The following is an 18,560-nucleotide window of genomic DNA, read 5'->3' as shown; positions in this document are numbered from 1 at the left end:
TGATGCAGTTTACAATCTTCTTCAAACCATTGTACCAATCCGAAAAAGTTAAATATTCATCTCGATTGATTGTTCAATGTCTGTCTGCTCAATCATCAAAAGAATTTGCACAGAATGTGTCTGAGCTGCATTTAAATATGTCTGCGAAATTATGTACCGAACAGTTCAGGATTAACAGTTAAAGATGTCCAAGATGAAAAGACAATAAAGCTGCTTTTCCAAAAAAATATTAGACAACAACCAGTTACCATTTTGCCAATGGGTAACCTATAATCACCTTGCGGCGATCACAATTTGTTTTAACCCTTTTTTACGGTATGGCTATATAAATCAAATATTTTAAACTATCGCTCTCAATATTTCTTCTATAAAAAAGCATCGACTATTTAAGAATATTTTCTGATGTTCTCTCGTATTCTCTGCATGTAATTGAAGACCTGTATTTTGATTTTATAATAACCAATAATTTTTATTATTATTATTATTATTTATTTATTATTTCTTTTATTTATTTACTTACTTATTTATTTACTTACTTATTTATTTATTTATTCAATTATTTATTTAATTATTTATTTCTGGTAGATTACATTTTTTTGTTTAACTGTTATTTTTTCTTTCTTTTCCTTTTTTTTTTTTTTTTTTTTTTTTTTTTTTTTTTTTTGAGGGAGTTTTTATCTGGAAAATATAGCTTCGACGGTTTAATCAGAAGGCCGTCAAAAGTTTGGGCCCCTTAATACTAATTTTACTTTTTAAGTATTTTTCCATATTTCTCGAATCAAAATAAGTAAACAAAATGTTTGCCGGTAAAATTTTTTTTAATTATTGCTTATTATTATTTAATTAAATAATGATCGAAAATAGTTTAAATTTTAAGAATAATTATTAGCAATGCGATTTTAAAAGGCAAAATACAAACTTTGAACGAAATTTCGTGAAGTTTTTGAGCAACAAAAATCAAACAGCTTTTGTTCATCTCTAAATTGAATGATAAATACTTATTAAAAATACAATTTTTGTACAATGCGTCCTCACTCAAATTTTTCTGGTTAAGAATTCGATTTTGTTGGAACGAAGATATTTGGAGAGCAAACAATTTTTGTCTGATTTTGCAATTTAAATTCTCTATATAATTATTATATTTAAGATTGTTGCAGATTAATTCGTGAAAATTTGATTATTAGATCAAAAGTTATTCAGTGTTCTGTTTCTTAGTTTGAATATAATGGATCATTTTGAAATTTAAATGAGTGATGTACTTCAATTTTAGAATATTTATTAATTGAAGAGTCAGGTAAGGCCAAATTGGGTGTTATAGGTGCTTCATAATTGCTATGTTGTACAATTTCTTAAATAAAAAAATATTTAAAAAAAAGTTTGACTATAACTTATATTAAAGTTTAATTACTCCCCACAATGTCAGATTAATTTAAACTTCTATCAATTCTATTTAAATCTCACACGGATAAAATTTTGCGATTATCACTATTTTTCAATGCATTTAATTTGTCGCTTTCAACTCGATTTGAAACATTTATTAAGGAGAGTTGCCTCAATCGCGTTTCTTCTAAATCGTACCACCCCTAATTTCTGATGAAGCAGAGGATAAAGAAAGTTGTACAGGATAAATTATGAATCTCTTTTGCATGGAGATTCATCCAGAAGAATGAAGTCACTGTGTAAATGCGTTAATTTTTTTTATTTAAGTCAATCGGTTTTGCAAATTTTCAATGTAATTTTTGATCATCCTGTGAAGGACATAGCAGAACTACAGTAATGTACACATTTTTTAATACGTATAATCGTAAAGAAACTTAATCTGTAACGTTCTACTTGTTTGTTTGCTAGCTAACTACTGTTTGAAGCTTGAAATAACACTTTGTTGTTTTGTTGCCTTAATCGTACCTCGTATGCCTTCTTAAATCCTACCGGTATGATTAAGGAGCAACGCATAAATTTCAAAATCAATTTCTCAACTAGTAGAACACAAAGTATCAACTTCAAAATCAACTTCCAGCAAATAGCTTGAATATTTAAAAAAAAAATTATTTTTTTAGTAACACCAATTTGGTGAGTTTTTTCACCAAGGTGAGAGCTATTAAATTAATTAAGAATTCTCAATTTTCACAAACTCATACGAGTCTGAATAATTCAGCGTTATTACTTGTCAATAAATATTAAAAAATTATGTAATAAATGTACCTTTTATTTTCACAAAATTGTAGTGTTTTCCAGTGTTAACTTTTTGAACGTATTTTTATAACTAACTTAATAGGCCCTGGCTAAAAATAGGAAAACAGCTATGAATAACTGTTACAAACTTCCAACAGTTATAAAGTAACATATTGTTCACTCCAAACCATTATTCCATGTAATGACAGAGCTTTCGTAAAACCGTCTTAGTTATAATTATTTACTGATATTAAAACTTTTAAGTTAGTGAAAGAAAATGCCATTGTTAATTGAAGATTAATTATTTTAAGCATATTTGTAAAATATTTAGATACAATAAGTCATTTAAATTTTCGAAGTTGACTTGCCTAGAGATTTTATTCCAAGCAGCGTGATAAGCTAATTCTATTTTCCTTAACTTCGTGATCTGTCCAATAGCACGAGGAATTAAATGTGCAATAAATTTAATTTTAAACTTATATTTATTAATTGATAATAGTCAGCTTTTAGGTAAATGAAAAAAAATTTGCGAAAACAATTTAAGCACGTATTTAGAATACAGTTGCAAAACAAAAAGTTTAAGAAATTGTTCAGATTTTTATGTCGTCTGGCATACAGTTGTAAAACACTAAATTTAAGAAATTGTTTAGATTTTTATGTCGTCTTGTATACAGTTGTAAAACACTAAATTTAAGAAATTGTTTAAATTTTTATGTCGTCTTGTATACAGTTGTAAAACACTAAATTTAAGAAATTGTTTAAATTTTTATGTCGTCTTGTATACAGTTGTAAAACACTAAATTTAAGAAATTGCTTAAATTTTTATGTCGTCTTGCAAATCCATTTGACATTAAATATTTATTCATTTCTCTCTTTTAGTACAAATCTTGCAGTACATCAAAATATCCTATCTTGTTCAGAAAGACCATCAATTTTAATATCATCTTTTTTCAATATTTCTGTAAATTCTGTTGGATTATCAGGACATTTGTCACCATCGTTGTCATTATCATCGTCATCTGACTCGTGAAGGTTTGACATTAAATAAGATACCAAGTAGCGTTCCTGAAATTAACAATAAGTGTATCATATTTTGTTACAATATAATGAAGCAGAAAACAATGCATAAACACGAACAAAATAGTTAAAAAAGACTGACAGCCGTTTCGGTATCGATAGTAAGTATACAGAAATGTATGTTTTCTGTATTTCTTTTTCTCTTACTCTTCGATACGCATGAATTTGGTGCTTGTCATAATACCGAAACGATTCTCTGTCACTTTTAAATATTTTACTCGTATTTTATGCATAGTTTTCTTTTCTATTCTAAGGTTAACATTATCTTTAATCCAAAAAGGTTTTACAGCTGTATTCTAAGAAAAGATTTAGGTTAGTGAGAAAAGTAACGAAACTGTTTTGCTACTTTGATTATACGACGAATGATTATATACGAAAAGTTGCTTTGATTATATGACTATATGCTTATCTAATTATATGATTTTATGATTTTGACTATATAAAACATCATATATTTTCTTAAAAATAAAATAATTTTAACCATTGAAATATACTTGAAAAATCATGTAAGCTTTTGACATTGCTTTGTAAATCTCAAAATATCTCTCTGTACTCAAATTAAAAAATTGCTCTTTTTCGTCTAAAAATTAGGTCCACTTTAAAAAGATATCTTAATTTGAAATAAACTTAAGTAACATTCAAAAAGATTGTAACATTGCACCTATTACTTATTGACTCCTTATGTGGGGGAAAAACTGGCAAGCAAGGCAAGTTATTCGTTTCACAAAACATGTGTTATCAAAAATGTATTTTTTGTAGTACTTTTATACTTTAACTCGCACTAAAATTGCGCGCAAAAATTTTTTTCTCAAATTTTACTTTGGAGATGAGTGATTTTAAATATTATACATGTTTCAAAGCACAGCCAGAATAATCTTGTCTCTGGGCCTCCCTTATTTAAATTTTACATATAAGCAAAAGAAAAAAATTTCGATAAAAGGGATCCTAATGGTGCCCTTAAAAATGTTAATATTAAAATTTTGTTTTAAAAAATCCAATTATTCGCTATTTAGGATGTATTTCTTTTTATGAAACTGTAAGCGCTTTTTATGAATATATTATATATTTAATAATTATTTAATAAATTCAAAACTGAAGAATATAAAAATTGCATTTGCAAAATTCATGTGTAACATTTCTAAAATAAATATCTTTTTTAATTACAAAATGCATAGATAATAATTATAAATTATAGCAAGATTGTAATATTGTACGATTGTAACATTAATATTGCAACAAGACTTACTTTTCTATGCGAGCTGACAACCCAGGCTGGGACATTTGGTATCAATGTGGATATTAGGAACTTGAAAAGGAAGACAAAATGCTGAAAAATGATAGAGCATAACTTAAATTTATGCTTCCTTAAAAACTTATATAAATTATATTGTATACTTATCTATATATATATTTCTCTTACACGGCACCAAAAAAAGGCCTCATTACAACTCCCCGAATGGCAACGTTAGAAAATCGACCAATTATTGCTGCTAAAAATGTCACATGGCAAATGTCACATGAGGTGGCTCAACATATAGCGCCTTTAAAAACGGAAACAATAACCAGAGTGAGCATTATCAGGTTGTTCAATTGGGTATAATATAGCTTACGTCACAGGTTGTGTTGTTCCTACTAAATTTAACCCATGAACGGCATTTTCTGCGAGCCTAACTTCAAGCCACAAATAAACAAACGAAGTGTTCGATCGTTTAAATATCTGCTCGCCAGATTTTATTGCATTATAAAGAAAAGTTATTGAAACTAAATACAACTAAATAAATAACAACAACTAAAACAAATAACAACAACTACTAATAACAATAACTAAATAAACAACAACTAAATTCCATTCGTTTAGCATTGCGTCATATGTTGTTCCTACTAAATCGAAGTAGTTGTGTTTTTTTTCATATTATACCCAATTCAGATTCATGCCCTAAAAACATGATAATATTTAATTTAAACTCAATTTGGTATAATATAGCCTACGTCACAGGTTGTGTTGTTCCTACTAAATTTAACCCATGAACGGCATTTTCTGCGAGCCTAACTTCAAGCCACAAATAAACAAACGAAGTGTTCGATCGTTTAAATAGCTGCTCGCCAGATTTTATTGCATTATAAAGAAAAGTTATTGAAACTAAATACAACTAAATAAACAACAACAACTAAAACAAATAACAACAACTACTAATAACAATAACTAAATAAACAACAACTAAATTCCATTCGTTTAGCATTGCGTCATATGTTGTTCCTACTCTTGGCCAAAGAATACCTAAAGAGGCCTTTTCATTTCAATTCTAACCTTCAGTAAGGATAGGTTCGAAAAGGGACGAAATATATTGCACCTCCAAAACCCGTTCCTCTGTCTCCCCTACATTTTTTGTGGGGGTGCGTGTGTTAAGTAACCCGAAACTAATCGACAAACCACTGTCGCAGAAGAGGGATTGCAACCTGCGGGGGTCAACTAGCTTTCAAAAGATATCAGAAGAAACTCACTCTTCATCTTATATTATGCTTTTTCTCTTTCTAAGAAAAACTTAAAAAATATTTTTTTTAACTCTAAAACGACTTTATTTATTTTCAAAATAGTTTTATCATTTTATTTAACATGCGCTTTTTCTAATTATATCTTGAATTGTTTATTATTTTGATTTGATTATTTAGAGAACTAATAATAACCAAAGTATTTAAATTTATAAAATTTTACTATGTAGTCATATGAAAGTAATTCATATAAAGTAACTACATTAAAAATAAATTTATATTTTCTCTATAGATCAAATAAAGTTTGTTAATTTTTTTAAAATTTATATGCTAATTTTTAAAACTTTTTATGTTAAAGTAAAACCTTGAGTTCAAGATTTTATATTTTTATTACGTATTTAATTTTCTTCTTTCAATTACAATTCAAATACAAATATTTTTCACAATCTTTTTTTAATTTTAATTAATTTTTTTTAAAGATTGTTACACCGTTTTGAAACTAATTAAATTCTACCACTTTAAAAAACTATGTTAACATTTAATCCATTGTTTAAGCAAATATGGTTGCTTACTATGTAAGTTTGATTTAGACTTAAATATTTGAATTTCGCAATTTGAATGAACTAAATTAACCTTCACTAAAAACTCACTTCATTTTAATTATTACTTTTGCTAACTACAATTATTATTGTATAAATAACTCCGAACTGGAATTATGATTCGATCTTAAAAAATAAACACCGGGGTTATTTGTCACAAACAAATTGAAACATCAAAATTGAAAATTATTCGATTTAATTATCACAAAATTTTAAATCATATTAAGACAGATCTAGTTTCCGATTATATCACTTAACTTATTCAAATAATTTAGCTCGGATACATTTAAAACTTCACCCTCAAACTCATATTCATCATTTTTACTTACATTATTTCTTCTCAGTTATAGTTACTTTAAAAACTTATCGCCAGAGATATTGTTTAACAATAATACAAAAGAAGTTCCTTATTGATCTAAAGCAGTTATTTAGTATAAATTTATTAAACTGCATATTTTGAGAGCTCAGTTTTATATGAAGTTTATTTTAAAGGAATAAAGGAAAATATAACTTATTAAAAAGTGAATATATTTTATTTATCAGCTTTTGCTTGTTAAAAGGTATTTATATTTTATCAAATAATTTTTATCAAGTAATATCTTGTGATTACTTTATATAATAAAGGAACTTCATTTTTAATTAAATTATTATAACCCTAATAACAAAGAATAATGGTAAAAGTGGGTAATGAACGCATTTTATTTGTAAATGTCGTAAATAAAAGGACAAATAAATAACTTACAAAAGTATAACTTATTTCTAAGGAATTCCTTAAAAACTATCTTTGATAAGCTTTATAATTTTCTAAACGTAGAAGTAATATTATAAGAAAATTGATGTAACTCTTTCATTTCAGTTTTGAGGATTCATAAAAAAATACCATTATTTCTGTCGTAAAAGTAAATTATAACATTTTCGACTAATAAGCTGAAGTGACAGTTTAAATTTATTTTTCTAATAGATCATTTCGATGGATCATTAAAAACAACAAAATAAAACAATTCTATGTTATTTTACATTTTAGTACATAGATTTGTGAGACTGCTCACTGTAATTAATATAAAGATTTATCAAAATAATCGAAATTAATTTATAAAAAGTACGATAACGAAATTTTTGAAAGAAAAGGCATTTATTGGTTTTGATTAAAACTTACAACATAAAAACAGATTGAGACAAGTTTACTTTACAAAATTTTATCAAATACAAAAATACAGAAAATTATGGTTATCTAGGAGATATATTCATATAGATGGCATGCTGGCTAACCCTGGGAGGTTTTCGTGTTTTTCCTCTTTATGTAATGCTAATGACGGTTAGTTTTCTTATATTTTAATTAACTATAATTACCCTAATTAAAGTTTGCAGTATAGAAATTTCTACTAAAACTCTTCTCCATGAATCGCAAAAAAAAAGGGTCAGGGAAGAGAAATTAAAATAACACATTGATTACATACTTTGTTCTAGCAAAACGTTATGAATAAAAATTACATTATACACTTTTAATATGAATTCGAAAAATTTCTCGTTATTAAATACATAAGATATTGCATAATTACTACTCTTAATATATATTTTTAGAATATTGCGAAAAAAAGTTTTAAAAAGTGTATTAATTAGGAACTACAGATCAGGGAATCAACTAAGGAATCAGGTCTGAAAACATCAAAACCAGTTTGACTGTCTGAAGTAGCAACTCTAAGTATTACAGTTCTAAGTAGTAACTCTAAGTATTACAGCTTATTTTTATTTTTTAATTTATCGTGATGAAATTTCGTGGTGTTTATAATAATCACATTTCTCATTCTTTCTATTTCATCCGGCAATCAAACTGGTTTCAATATTTTCAGTGTTGCGTTCCTAAGCATCGATTCATTATATTTTGATACCGTTTGTATTTTTCTCTCGTGAATATTAATTATGACCACTAATGTTCTTTTACTTCCTTTTTTTTTTTAAAGAATTTTACAATACATGCGTGCATTTTCATATTTTTCTTCATTTGCTGATTAAAATGAAAATTTCATAATACTTTAGTGTTCTTGTGTATTTACATTAAAGCACTAAAAACAGGGTTAAGTGCTTGTTCATGTTTGGATGATGCGTGGTCTTGTGTAATAGCTATTTTTTTTCCTTACCGTGAAAAAACATACTATCCCAGCTATTGGAGTAATTAAAACTTTTTACGGAATGAAAAAATTGGAATCTTTTAAATTTTTTTAATGTAAATGTTTTTTTAAACCTACAAATGAGTGTACGATATATTTTTTTTAAAAAAAAGGAAAACTGCAGTTTTGTGATGCTTTATAGTATATTGGAAGATCTTTACGTCATTTATTCGATTTTAATTAATCTCACTTTATTCAGCAGCTAATTTTTTTAATTCTGAAACATCTCTAAAAAATAAGAAACAAAGTTTAAAAAAAGGGGAATCATGTATTTAAAAAATAAATTCCATTCTCAAAATGAATAAAAACAAGAAAATTATTACTACTAAATAAATAAAATGCATATAGAATGAACGAATTATCAGCAAATATAATTTTCATAATAAATTACAAGCTTATAACTAAAAAGAAAGCTATCGGTTTTTAAAGCGTTCCCCATATCAGTTCTTCAGAAGGACAGAGAGAGAAAAAGATTTTCTTAAGGGAGCAAGACCTCCCACCGAGAAGATTAGTGAACTTGGGGGTGGAATGTTGCCTTCCTCCCTTACTCAAAGGTAGAAAGTGACTTGTGTTTCAAAGGCAATATTACAAAAAGTAATAAAGATTAAAAAAATTAACCTACATTTTCGTGGATAGGAAAGATTGAAAAAATTATTAGTATTTTTTTTTAATTGATCACTCCGATTCTTGAACAAGAAAAATCGATTCAAAGTACGACAAGCCCGCCATAGACTTTACATGTTAAAAGCAGAATTGAGGAGTCTGCTTGGTGCAACACTTTTTTCCACGGTTAGCCCGATGACGAGCGAAAAATTCTAACCCAGGATCCGTCAACAACTGAGGATATTTTACGATAGCACTGAGGTCTGTGTGAAACGAGAGCAAAATTTGTACCAACCAGCCACCACTGGGATTCGAATCTGGCTTACCTCATTAGGAGACGGACGCTCTAACAAAATATGAAAATTTTTAATTCCGCTGAGAATTCATCAAAGCACGATCTATATTATTAATCATAAATGTTGCAATTATCATTCTAGTTGACTTTCAATATGAGAGAGTGTAGTACCATAGATGATCAATTTTAACTATTTTATTTTTACGTAGAAAGTATGTATTCGAATTCGTTAGAAAGTTTATTAGAATAATATCCTACGTTTATTGATGTAATTTGTTTGTCTCTGTCATACACTTCGGAAAAGAAGTAATTTTTAAAGTAAGTAAAATCGGTTCAAGGTATTTTTTTTTTTAAACACATGTCAGGTAGTTTGAAAATACAAATTGTATTCTTGAAACCGGCAGTTCATGTACAGCAAATAGTTTGCTTACCGTCTTCTCCATGATTTCCATAAAAATCTAAATTTTTTGGACACTCTAAATCAATGTATAAAGTTTAAAAGAAAGTACATTAAGCCAACTTGTCAATTTTGTCTTTGCATTAAGATCGTTTTGTCAAGTCTCACGTGGGCACTTCGTTTTGGAACTTTTTATTTACGACGTACTAGAGCTGCACAATGGGCTATTGGCGACGTTCTGGGAAACATTCCTGAGAAAAATCCGGAAATAACATACATGCGTCACATCCAGTTTTACAAGGAGGACACATTCACTCACCATCCATTCATCTGCAGATCGTAACTTTGAACTGAAACAGAGCTCGATCAATTTCCGATCCAGAGGTACTGAATCGTTATGGGAACTTCGAGGACTTTGTAACTCCGACAGATTTAGCGTGCATCAATCACCATTTTGTATAGAGAGTCTTCGAATGGATTGATTTCACGACCTCGCTATTTTGTAATGTGTTTTCATTTATTTAATAAATCGTAATTTCTTTTTTTCCTTATATCTCGTACTGGTTTCAAGATCAAAACTCTAACTCCGTAGTTAGCCACTAGGTAACGTATTTAGCAGCCTCATTTTGAAAAGCACGAACACTTTTCTATACCTAGACACCTCTTTCTGAATAAAGCAGCAGACTTTTGAAGATTAAAATGGACTATAATGGGAGCATTTTAGAACAAATATCTTATAGTGCGGTTTTCAGGAGAACTCCTCCAGACATCCGTCTCGCGTCGTGGCGGTTACCATGGTAACGAGGAAAAGTCACTTCAAATAGGGGTGTGGAGTGAATAGTTTTGTCTTAATCTTAACATAGGTCGGTGTGAGTAAACCAATTGTCACCTTCTTTCCTCCATTTCATCCCCATTAGAGATGTGCTCTCGCTTGTTACCATAGCAGCAGACCAGCACAGACTTTAAGTCTGGAGGAGTTCTCCTCAAAGCCGCACTGTAGATTGTTTTGTTTTCCTCTCGTTCTAGTAAACTTAGTGAGCTTTGACTGTGAATCCTTCATAAACATGATATTTTTTGTTAGCATCATTTATAAAGGTGGTTAATTAATTCAGAACGGAAATTAATAAGTATGAACAGAATTTAAAGCTCAAAAATCTATCTAAGACCTTTAAGGAACATAACTATTGTTTATAGAAATTGACTTACTTCAAAAATGATAATAGCAAGCAGTTTTGTTATGACTGGTATTGCGCAGCTCTTTTCTGAAGAATAGGCGATCAAAAATGCATTACTCACGACGCCACATACATTAATGAAATTTATAATTTTGAACCAAATACCTGGAAAATATATTATTAATTAAAACTTCATTATTAGTAACTGTACTTATCACTCGTAATATATATTTCAAATCCTTGTCAAAAATATAGGTGTTTAAAAAAATTACAAAATTAATATTTAAATGAAAAATAAATTTTACGGTTTATTATCGAGGTCAATCGCAGCGAAGGTGGAATTGAAATAAACAAAAATTAGCTTATCATATCGAATGAAACTGGAAAATATATTATTAATTAAAATTTCATTATTAGTAACTGCACTTATCACTTTTAATATATAATTCAAATCCTTGTCAAAAATGTAGGCGTTTAAAAAGAACATAAAACTAATATTTAAATGAAAAATAAATTTCACGATTTATTATCGAGGTCAATCGCAACAAAGGTGGAATTGAAATAAGCAAAAATTAGCTTATCATATCGAATGAAACTGGAATAATTTCCTTTTAGGCTATGTGGAACGGGAACATCCATATAGCATTTATTGAGTAATTATTACAAGTGGATTTTGACGCATAGCATAAAAATACCATTCGTTCTACGGAGCGATATTAGAGACTTTAATATTCAAGTATATTAAGTAAATCATTACCTAATAAATACAGTATAACATTCCAAGTACACTTTTGTTCTATTAAACCTTTGACGCAGAATTTACATTAAACGTATTTTTTTCATACTTTTTCCATTATTTTGTATTTATTCAGTTCAAAGTAAGTGAAAAATACTATATTTACCATTTTAATAATTATTATTAGAGCCCGGATTTTGATGACCTAAAAAATCTCAATTAATGTCCTTAAAAAGTGCTAAAAATGCCCTTAAAAATGCGGAAATTGCACTAAAAATGCCTTATGACATGACTTAAATAAAGTAAAAATATTGAACTAAAGCAATGTTTTACTCTTTAAAATTATTATGAGTCATTTCAAAAAATATAAAGCAATACAATACTTGTTCTACGTTCATTAAAGTTTGAAAAATATGTTTTATATCATAAAATAACAACAAAAAAAAGGGAAATATATTGACTCCAAAACATTTTCATTTTGTATAGAAACTTTAATGAATATAACAACTTCCATCTCATAATATTACTAAATATCAGAATTACATTGGATTATTAAATTTTTTTGATATTTTGAAATGTAAACGAGCGTCTCTTGTCTGAAAGTAAATTTTTATACCTGGAGAAGCTTCTTTCAACGTTTACTGATGTTACTGGTGCGTACTTGAAAAAGACGGTCTCACTTACTGACAATTTTTCTTCAATTTGAAAAGATGTTGCTTCACCAGTTAATATCCTAGAGATTTTCTTCACTGTTTGGAAGCCAGTGTAATAATAAAAAATGATAAAAAAATAAAAAAATTAACAAAAATTTTAAAAATGTTTTAAAATGCAAAAAAAGCCAACAAATTTAATGAAAAATGCCCTATAAATCTAAAAAAAATGCTCTAAAGGGCAAAAAATGTCCAAAAATGCAAAAAATGCAAAAAAATACAAATGTCATCAAAATCCGGGCCTTAATTATTATATTTTAATAATTTATGGTTGTAAGATGCAGCATGTAACACCGGTGTCCTTTTCTGCTTTAAAAGAAAAATCTTCCTAACAGGGCTCACTTCCAAATAATAATATGTATTTGAAATTCGCTCTTATTTTCAATTATTTTGATTTACGAGATTTCTTTAATTTACAAAATTCCTTCTTTGAGAAATTTCATTAATTTACAAAATCAATTACTGATAAATTTTTGAATATGAAAGAAAAAATAATTTTTATTTATTTATTTTTGTATTTAATATGTTACTGCAAATATAATTCCAGCAAACTAATAAATTTTTTTCACTAGCTAATACACTGTTTTTAATATTTAAAAAATATCAAAGTATATTTTTACTTGTAATTAGAGAATCAGAAAAAAAATACACAAAAAGAACACCGGTATCCCAGCTGCGTCAAAGGGTTAATTGTGCTTGTAACTTAAAACAAGAGAAGCAAATGATATACTGCCTCCCTTATATATCATTGCTTTTACATTTTTTTTTTCTCCATGACTTCTCCTTTATGCGAACCACAATAAACTAAGTCCAATATCTGTAAGAGGATAAAGATGCTTTGTCTGAATTAATTCTTTTGTCAACTGCCAGTTACTTACTAATTGAGAAAAATAATGTAATTAAAACTTACCAGAAAATGGTAAATTTACCGTATTTTTACGGAAGCATTTTGGTAATGGTTTTGGTAACATTTACAATAACATATGGTATTATAATATGCGAAAGAATTTGGTAAGTTTCTTGAAATTTGGGAATTTTTATCATGATACCTTATATCATGGTATAAAAGCTATTTATTCGGTTAAAATTACTTTTCAGTTTTGTGTTTTTTACTATATGTATGGTAATAAGAATTATAATTTTGAAAACCAGAATTTCAGGTGAAACGTTTCCATGTGAACGGAAAAATTACCAAATGAATGGCTTAAATATCATATATTTTGGTTGTATTAACCAAAATTATGTTTTTCTTACGAGTTATGTCCTTATCATAGAGTACGGTAATTTTATCTGAATTTTTTTCTACGTATATAATTATAAATTGTATGCTTGTCATTAAAATATTGACGACACAAATTATATATATTAATGTTGCTGTCGAAAAAGTTTTGTAAACAATAACTTTAAATTGAATTTTTTTCTTTTTTTGCAAGACTTTGTTTTATGTATTCACCCAAATCATCTTTGTTTATTATTATTATTATTATTTTGCAAAAATGATTGCACGCGCTCTTAATAAGAAATATACCAGGTGTTAAAAAAAGAGAAAGAATCCTTTCACTTTGAAGGTTTAATTCTTTTTTTTTTCTTCTTTTTTTTTTTTGTTACAACTATTGCACTCACATTCTCATCAAATGTTACGCGTCTTCACTTATTCATTTCATTATTATACTCCGACTGCAAGTGTTTTTTTAAATTTCAGTTATACTTGTGATTGGTTTAATGTCATACATACCTATATCATCATCCCTGAATGGTATTGGTCTTCTATACCACCAAAGTAATCTTTGAAAATCAAATCGAATATCAATTAAATTAAACAATAACACTAACGCAGGGGCTAGAGGAAATGAAGCTGCAAACATCTAAGGAATAAAATAAACGAAGGATCAGATATTTGAACGAAATTTTTGTTAATTTTTTGAAGCAAAGTATATAATTAAAAAAATAATAACTTATAGTACACTGATCAAATTACGGTATAAAGAAACAGCACAATGGGTGCATCATCCATAAAATCCTTTTTACCGTAAAATTCATTTTTAGCGTAAAATATTATACCGCAATTTTTACAATAATATTTAATTAGAGTGGTTTCAATGATTTTATAGAAATTATCAACGTAAAAATTTCGGTGGATCACAGATTTTTTGTTCCGTGACATGTTCCGGTAAAAACGGATTTTACGGGGAAAAGTATCAGCACCCTGACTGCCGGTGCTGATACTTTTCGTAATGTTGTTCGTAATTTCGTAATGAAAATGTTTCGTAAAAACACAAAAATTAATAAAAAGGAAAAAAAAGAAGATTAAGAGACCTAAAAGTTTGAATGGTGTCCGTTTTAAGACACGCGAAAGAACACGCGAAAAATCGCCAATTTCAGAAGTCATACAGGAAATTGTGGGCAAATTTTTGAAGTAAAAATAAGAGTAAAAATTTTTTTTTCTTGTGTAAACTAATAAAAATTTCCAAATATAAACCTGCTACTTTGTGATTTTTAAATCCAAATGATAATTGAAGAAAATCATACGGACATTGTTTTGTCTTCCCTAATTATTAAAAAATTAGTATATTTGAAAATTGATAATTAGGAATGGTTTGTGAAAAAAAAATTTGCACTCGTTGACTTCCATCGTACCATTTGAATATTGCCCAAAATATTTCATCCTTCTCATTCTGAAAAAGGGAAATTTGTAGCTTTTCGAGAATGTACATTAAGAGAATGTGAAATTTAAGAATTAAAAAAAAACCAGGACATCTAGAACGGTAAGTAATTTTCTAAAAATTCTTAGAATGTATGACATGAAAAAATGAACTAGGTGACCATAAACTTGCACTCGTTGACAGAAAAGAATGATTGTCAGGATACCATGTTTAAAAAAAGAAACTGCGAATAAAGTTAGACAAAATTTGAATTTACCACGTCTATCAAGAATTGATCAAAATGTTTTAAACAAACATCCTCATCTCCTTTAGGGAAAATTAGTGTCATGTTCACTTCTTACAAATCAATCAACATAAGAGAAGAATAGTTGACTTCGCCAAAAAATTCATTTCTCTCAATCAAAAATGAACTGATCTAAATTTTCTAACGAAATAAAGTTCAACCTTGATATATATATATATATATATATATATATATGGTACATGGGCCAAAGTAAGTGTTCGAAGCTTCTGCCATTATCAACAGGGGTGTCATAAACCAGTGTTTTCATATGACTCCAGAAATCAAGACATGATAGGTTGGGTGACCGAGGAGGCCATATAATTTTTTCAATGTATTATTATAGCGATTTTTCACTTACGGTCTCTTTTCTTTATGGTGCTTCTGTGTACGTCACCGCTTCAGGAAAGCATTTCCGACCCCACATTGCTATATGATTTCGACTCGTCAGGATGCCCCCTACCCCTCTTAGAAGTTCTGAAACGCTTAACTGAGACACCCTGTATATATATATATATATATATATATATATATATATATATATATATATATATATATATATATATATATATATATATATACACCAGAAATATCATTAAGATGCAATACTTTAATTTTACCAGAATTTGTTTTTCCGTCTATGATAGATTTTTTATCTTAAAAAGCCGTGATTGAATTTTCCTTTGCTTACTAAAGTTTTCTGTTACATTTAGCATAATTTCCTTGATAAATATATTAAAAATACATGTTAAATTGAATATTTTGCTCGTTTAAACTCAAATTCAAACAAAACTTACATCCAAATAATTAAAAATATAAATTATTTTAAATGAAATAAAAGTTTATGACCGAAAATCTATTATTTCGAGTTATTGTGTACATAATTCTTACCATGAGATAACCATACTGAATCATCTTTTCAGAAAACTCGCCCAATCGGAAATCTTCGTCTTTGCTCTTACGAAATTCTCTAAGTAAAAACTGTTGAATCCCTCTCTTCTTCTGATAAATGCTCCCTCTTTTAGCATTTTTAGTACAGTGAAAACATCGTTTTATACACCTATATAACAGTTTAAAAACAGTTTTAAAAAAATGAAGCATTGGATTAATTTTTATTTCGATTCGCATCCTCATAATTGAGAGTTCATGGAAAAACATGTTAAAAGATCATCTAAATTCTAAGTATTATAGAGATTGCGAGAATATATTTTTTAACATCTTTCTAGTATTTCTATATATTTTTTCGTAAATCTTAGTAGAAAAGATGTTTAGTGGATTTTTTTTAAATATACTCAAGCAACCTGGTTTATTCTTCATTTCGTTATGGTGGTAGCGTAAAGTTAAAAATATATATATATATATATTTACATATTTCAAATTTGCCCCTAAAGCATCACTTAACCTGTTCCTTCTATAAACTTAAATAAAATACAGGTTTAGTAGAATTTTGAAAATGCTGAAATATCTTGGCGCTTACACTCTGATTATATTAGGCTGAAAGAATAAGTTTAAAGTGCATGCTGATGTTTTTATATAGTTTAAGTTTGCTACTAAAATCTAACTTAATTTGTTCCTCCATTAAGTTTAAATAGAAAACAGTATTCAGAATTTTGAAAAATTCAAACATCCAGCTTCATTCCCTGTTTATTTTAGTTTGTAAGTATAAACTTAAAATGTATAGAGTTTTTCCATAGAAATGAAAATTGTCTCTAAAATATCACTTAACTTACTCTTTCACAAGTCCTGTTGTTTAATTTTTATTAAAAGGTCCAAATTTCAATATATTTTGAAAAATGAAATAAAAAGAATTTTGCTGTGGTGAGGAACGGTACTCTACTTTTAGTTACGTTGTCCTAGAGCTGCACAATGAACTATTGATAATGATTTGGAAATCATTCCTGAGGATGATCTAGAGACAACATACATATGTCACATCCCGTTTTGCAGGGAGGACATATTCACATACCATCCATCCACAGATCGTAATTTTGACCGGAAACAGAGCTCGACTTATCTCTGATTCAGCATCTCCAAAGGTATTGATTTGTTATGGGAACTTCGAGAAATTTGTAATTCAGACAGATTTAACTACCAGTCACTATTCTGTGCACTTTTGTTTTTGGTCTTTGGCTGGCAGGGATCAAACTCACGACCTCTCGAACATTCGTCCAACGTCCTACCAGCCAGGTTATCCTGGCTTCAGAAGAGGTAAGGAAATAGCTCAGTGTCATCAAACAAAATGAATGCAATGTTTAAGAATTTTTATAAAAAAAGTAGTAAAGGTAATTGCATTTCAACAACGCAGTTTCCTTGCATACAAAGCAAACATAAGTAGTATCAAGTAACAAATTGTCTTTTCAGTACGTTAAAAAGTCCTTAATCTACGTAAAAAATTTCGATTCAAAATTTACACTTTTTTTAGTTTTAATGTTTTTTACAACTCCTCAAATCTAATTGTCAAAGCAATATTTAATTTATTCAAGCAAGGACTATAGGAATGTTGAAGAAGAATTTGTTTTCAAACAAGTAATTTCCTAAAAAGCAATTGTATAATTTTTTTTAAAACAGTTCGGAAAAAATTATCTATATGTAAAAGAAATACCAGAGAAAAAGATTAGAAAATGAAGGGGAAAAAACGCATTGTGACAAAGTATGTAAAATACAGGTAATATACCAGGGTTGTATAAAAAAATTAGCTTAAAAAGATACGAAACATTACTCTACTTAAATATATGATAAAATACGATCATGCTGGAAATTTATTTTTAAAAAAATTTCTACATGTATTTTGATACTTAGGAGACATGGAATTAATAGAATTAAGGAATCCCATCCTAGAAAGTCTACGTTACTACTCTTTCTCGGAGGAATTTCTGGCCTATCGTCATATTGATTTTGCTCTGAAATGTCATTAAAAAGCCTCTCTCTTATGCATAAACTACTAAGCATCATAAAATCTGAAATCTGACTTGTTGTTGTTGTTTCCATTGCCTACTTTCCAAGCTAGTAAGCCTGCTTGGGAAACAAAGAGAATTTAAGGTAGAGAGTGAGTTTCTTGTTTTCATCAATTTTTGTCATCTATGGCCAAGAATACGATTTCAGACGCGCGCACGTCACAGTCTATTTCACAGGGTGAACCCATTCATGCATTCATTAATTCATCCACAGATCATGATTTTGATCTGAACCAGAGAA

General features: G+C 28.2%; 1 protein-coding gene across 1 annotated transcript in view; it reads right to left on the bottom strand.

Moving 5' to 3' along the window:
- Window positions 1-2,948: 2,948 nt before the first annotated feature.
- Window positions 2,949-18,560, bottom strand: part of LOC107445508 (anoctamin-7) — a 51,410-nt gene continuing 35,798 nt past the window's right edge. The window contains exons 13-17 of the mRNA XM_043045780.3: window positions 16,257-16,425; window positions 14,158-14,287; window positions 11,008-11,141; window positions 4,496-4,576; window positions 2,949-3,237 (exon numbers count right to left, since the gene is read on the bottom strand). Coding sequence (XP_042901714.2) covers window positions 3,070-3,237; window positions 4,496-4,576; window positions 11,008-11,141; window positions 14,158-14,287; window positions 16,257-16,425 — 682 coding nt within the window. The 3' untranslated portion in view covers window positions 2,949-3,069. The remainder of the gene's footprint in view (window positions 3,238-4,495; window positions 4,577-11,007; window positions 11,142-14,157; window positions 14,288-16,256; window positions 16,426-18,560) is intronic.

This window comes from Parasteatoda tepidariorum, chromosome 7 (genome assembly GCF_982258835.1).
Source record: "Parasteatoda tepidariorum strain Cologne lab strain chromosome 7, Ptep-v5.0, whole genome shotgun sequence".
NCBI lineage: Eukaryota > Metazoa > Arthropoda > Arachnida > Araneae > Theridiidae > Parasteatoda > Parasteatoda tepidariorum.
This window is presented reverse-complemented; position numbering and strand designations above follow the sequence as displayed.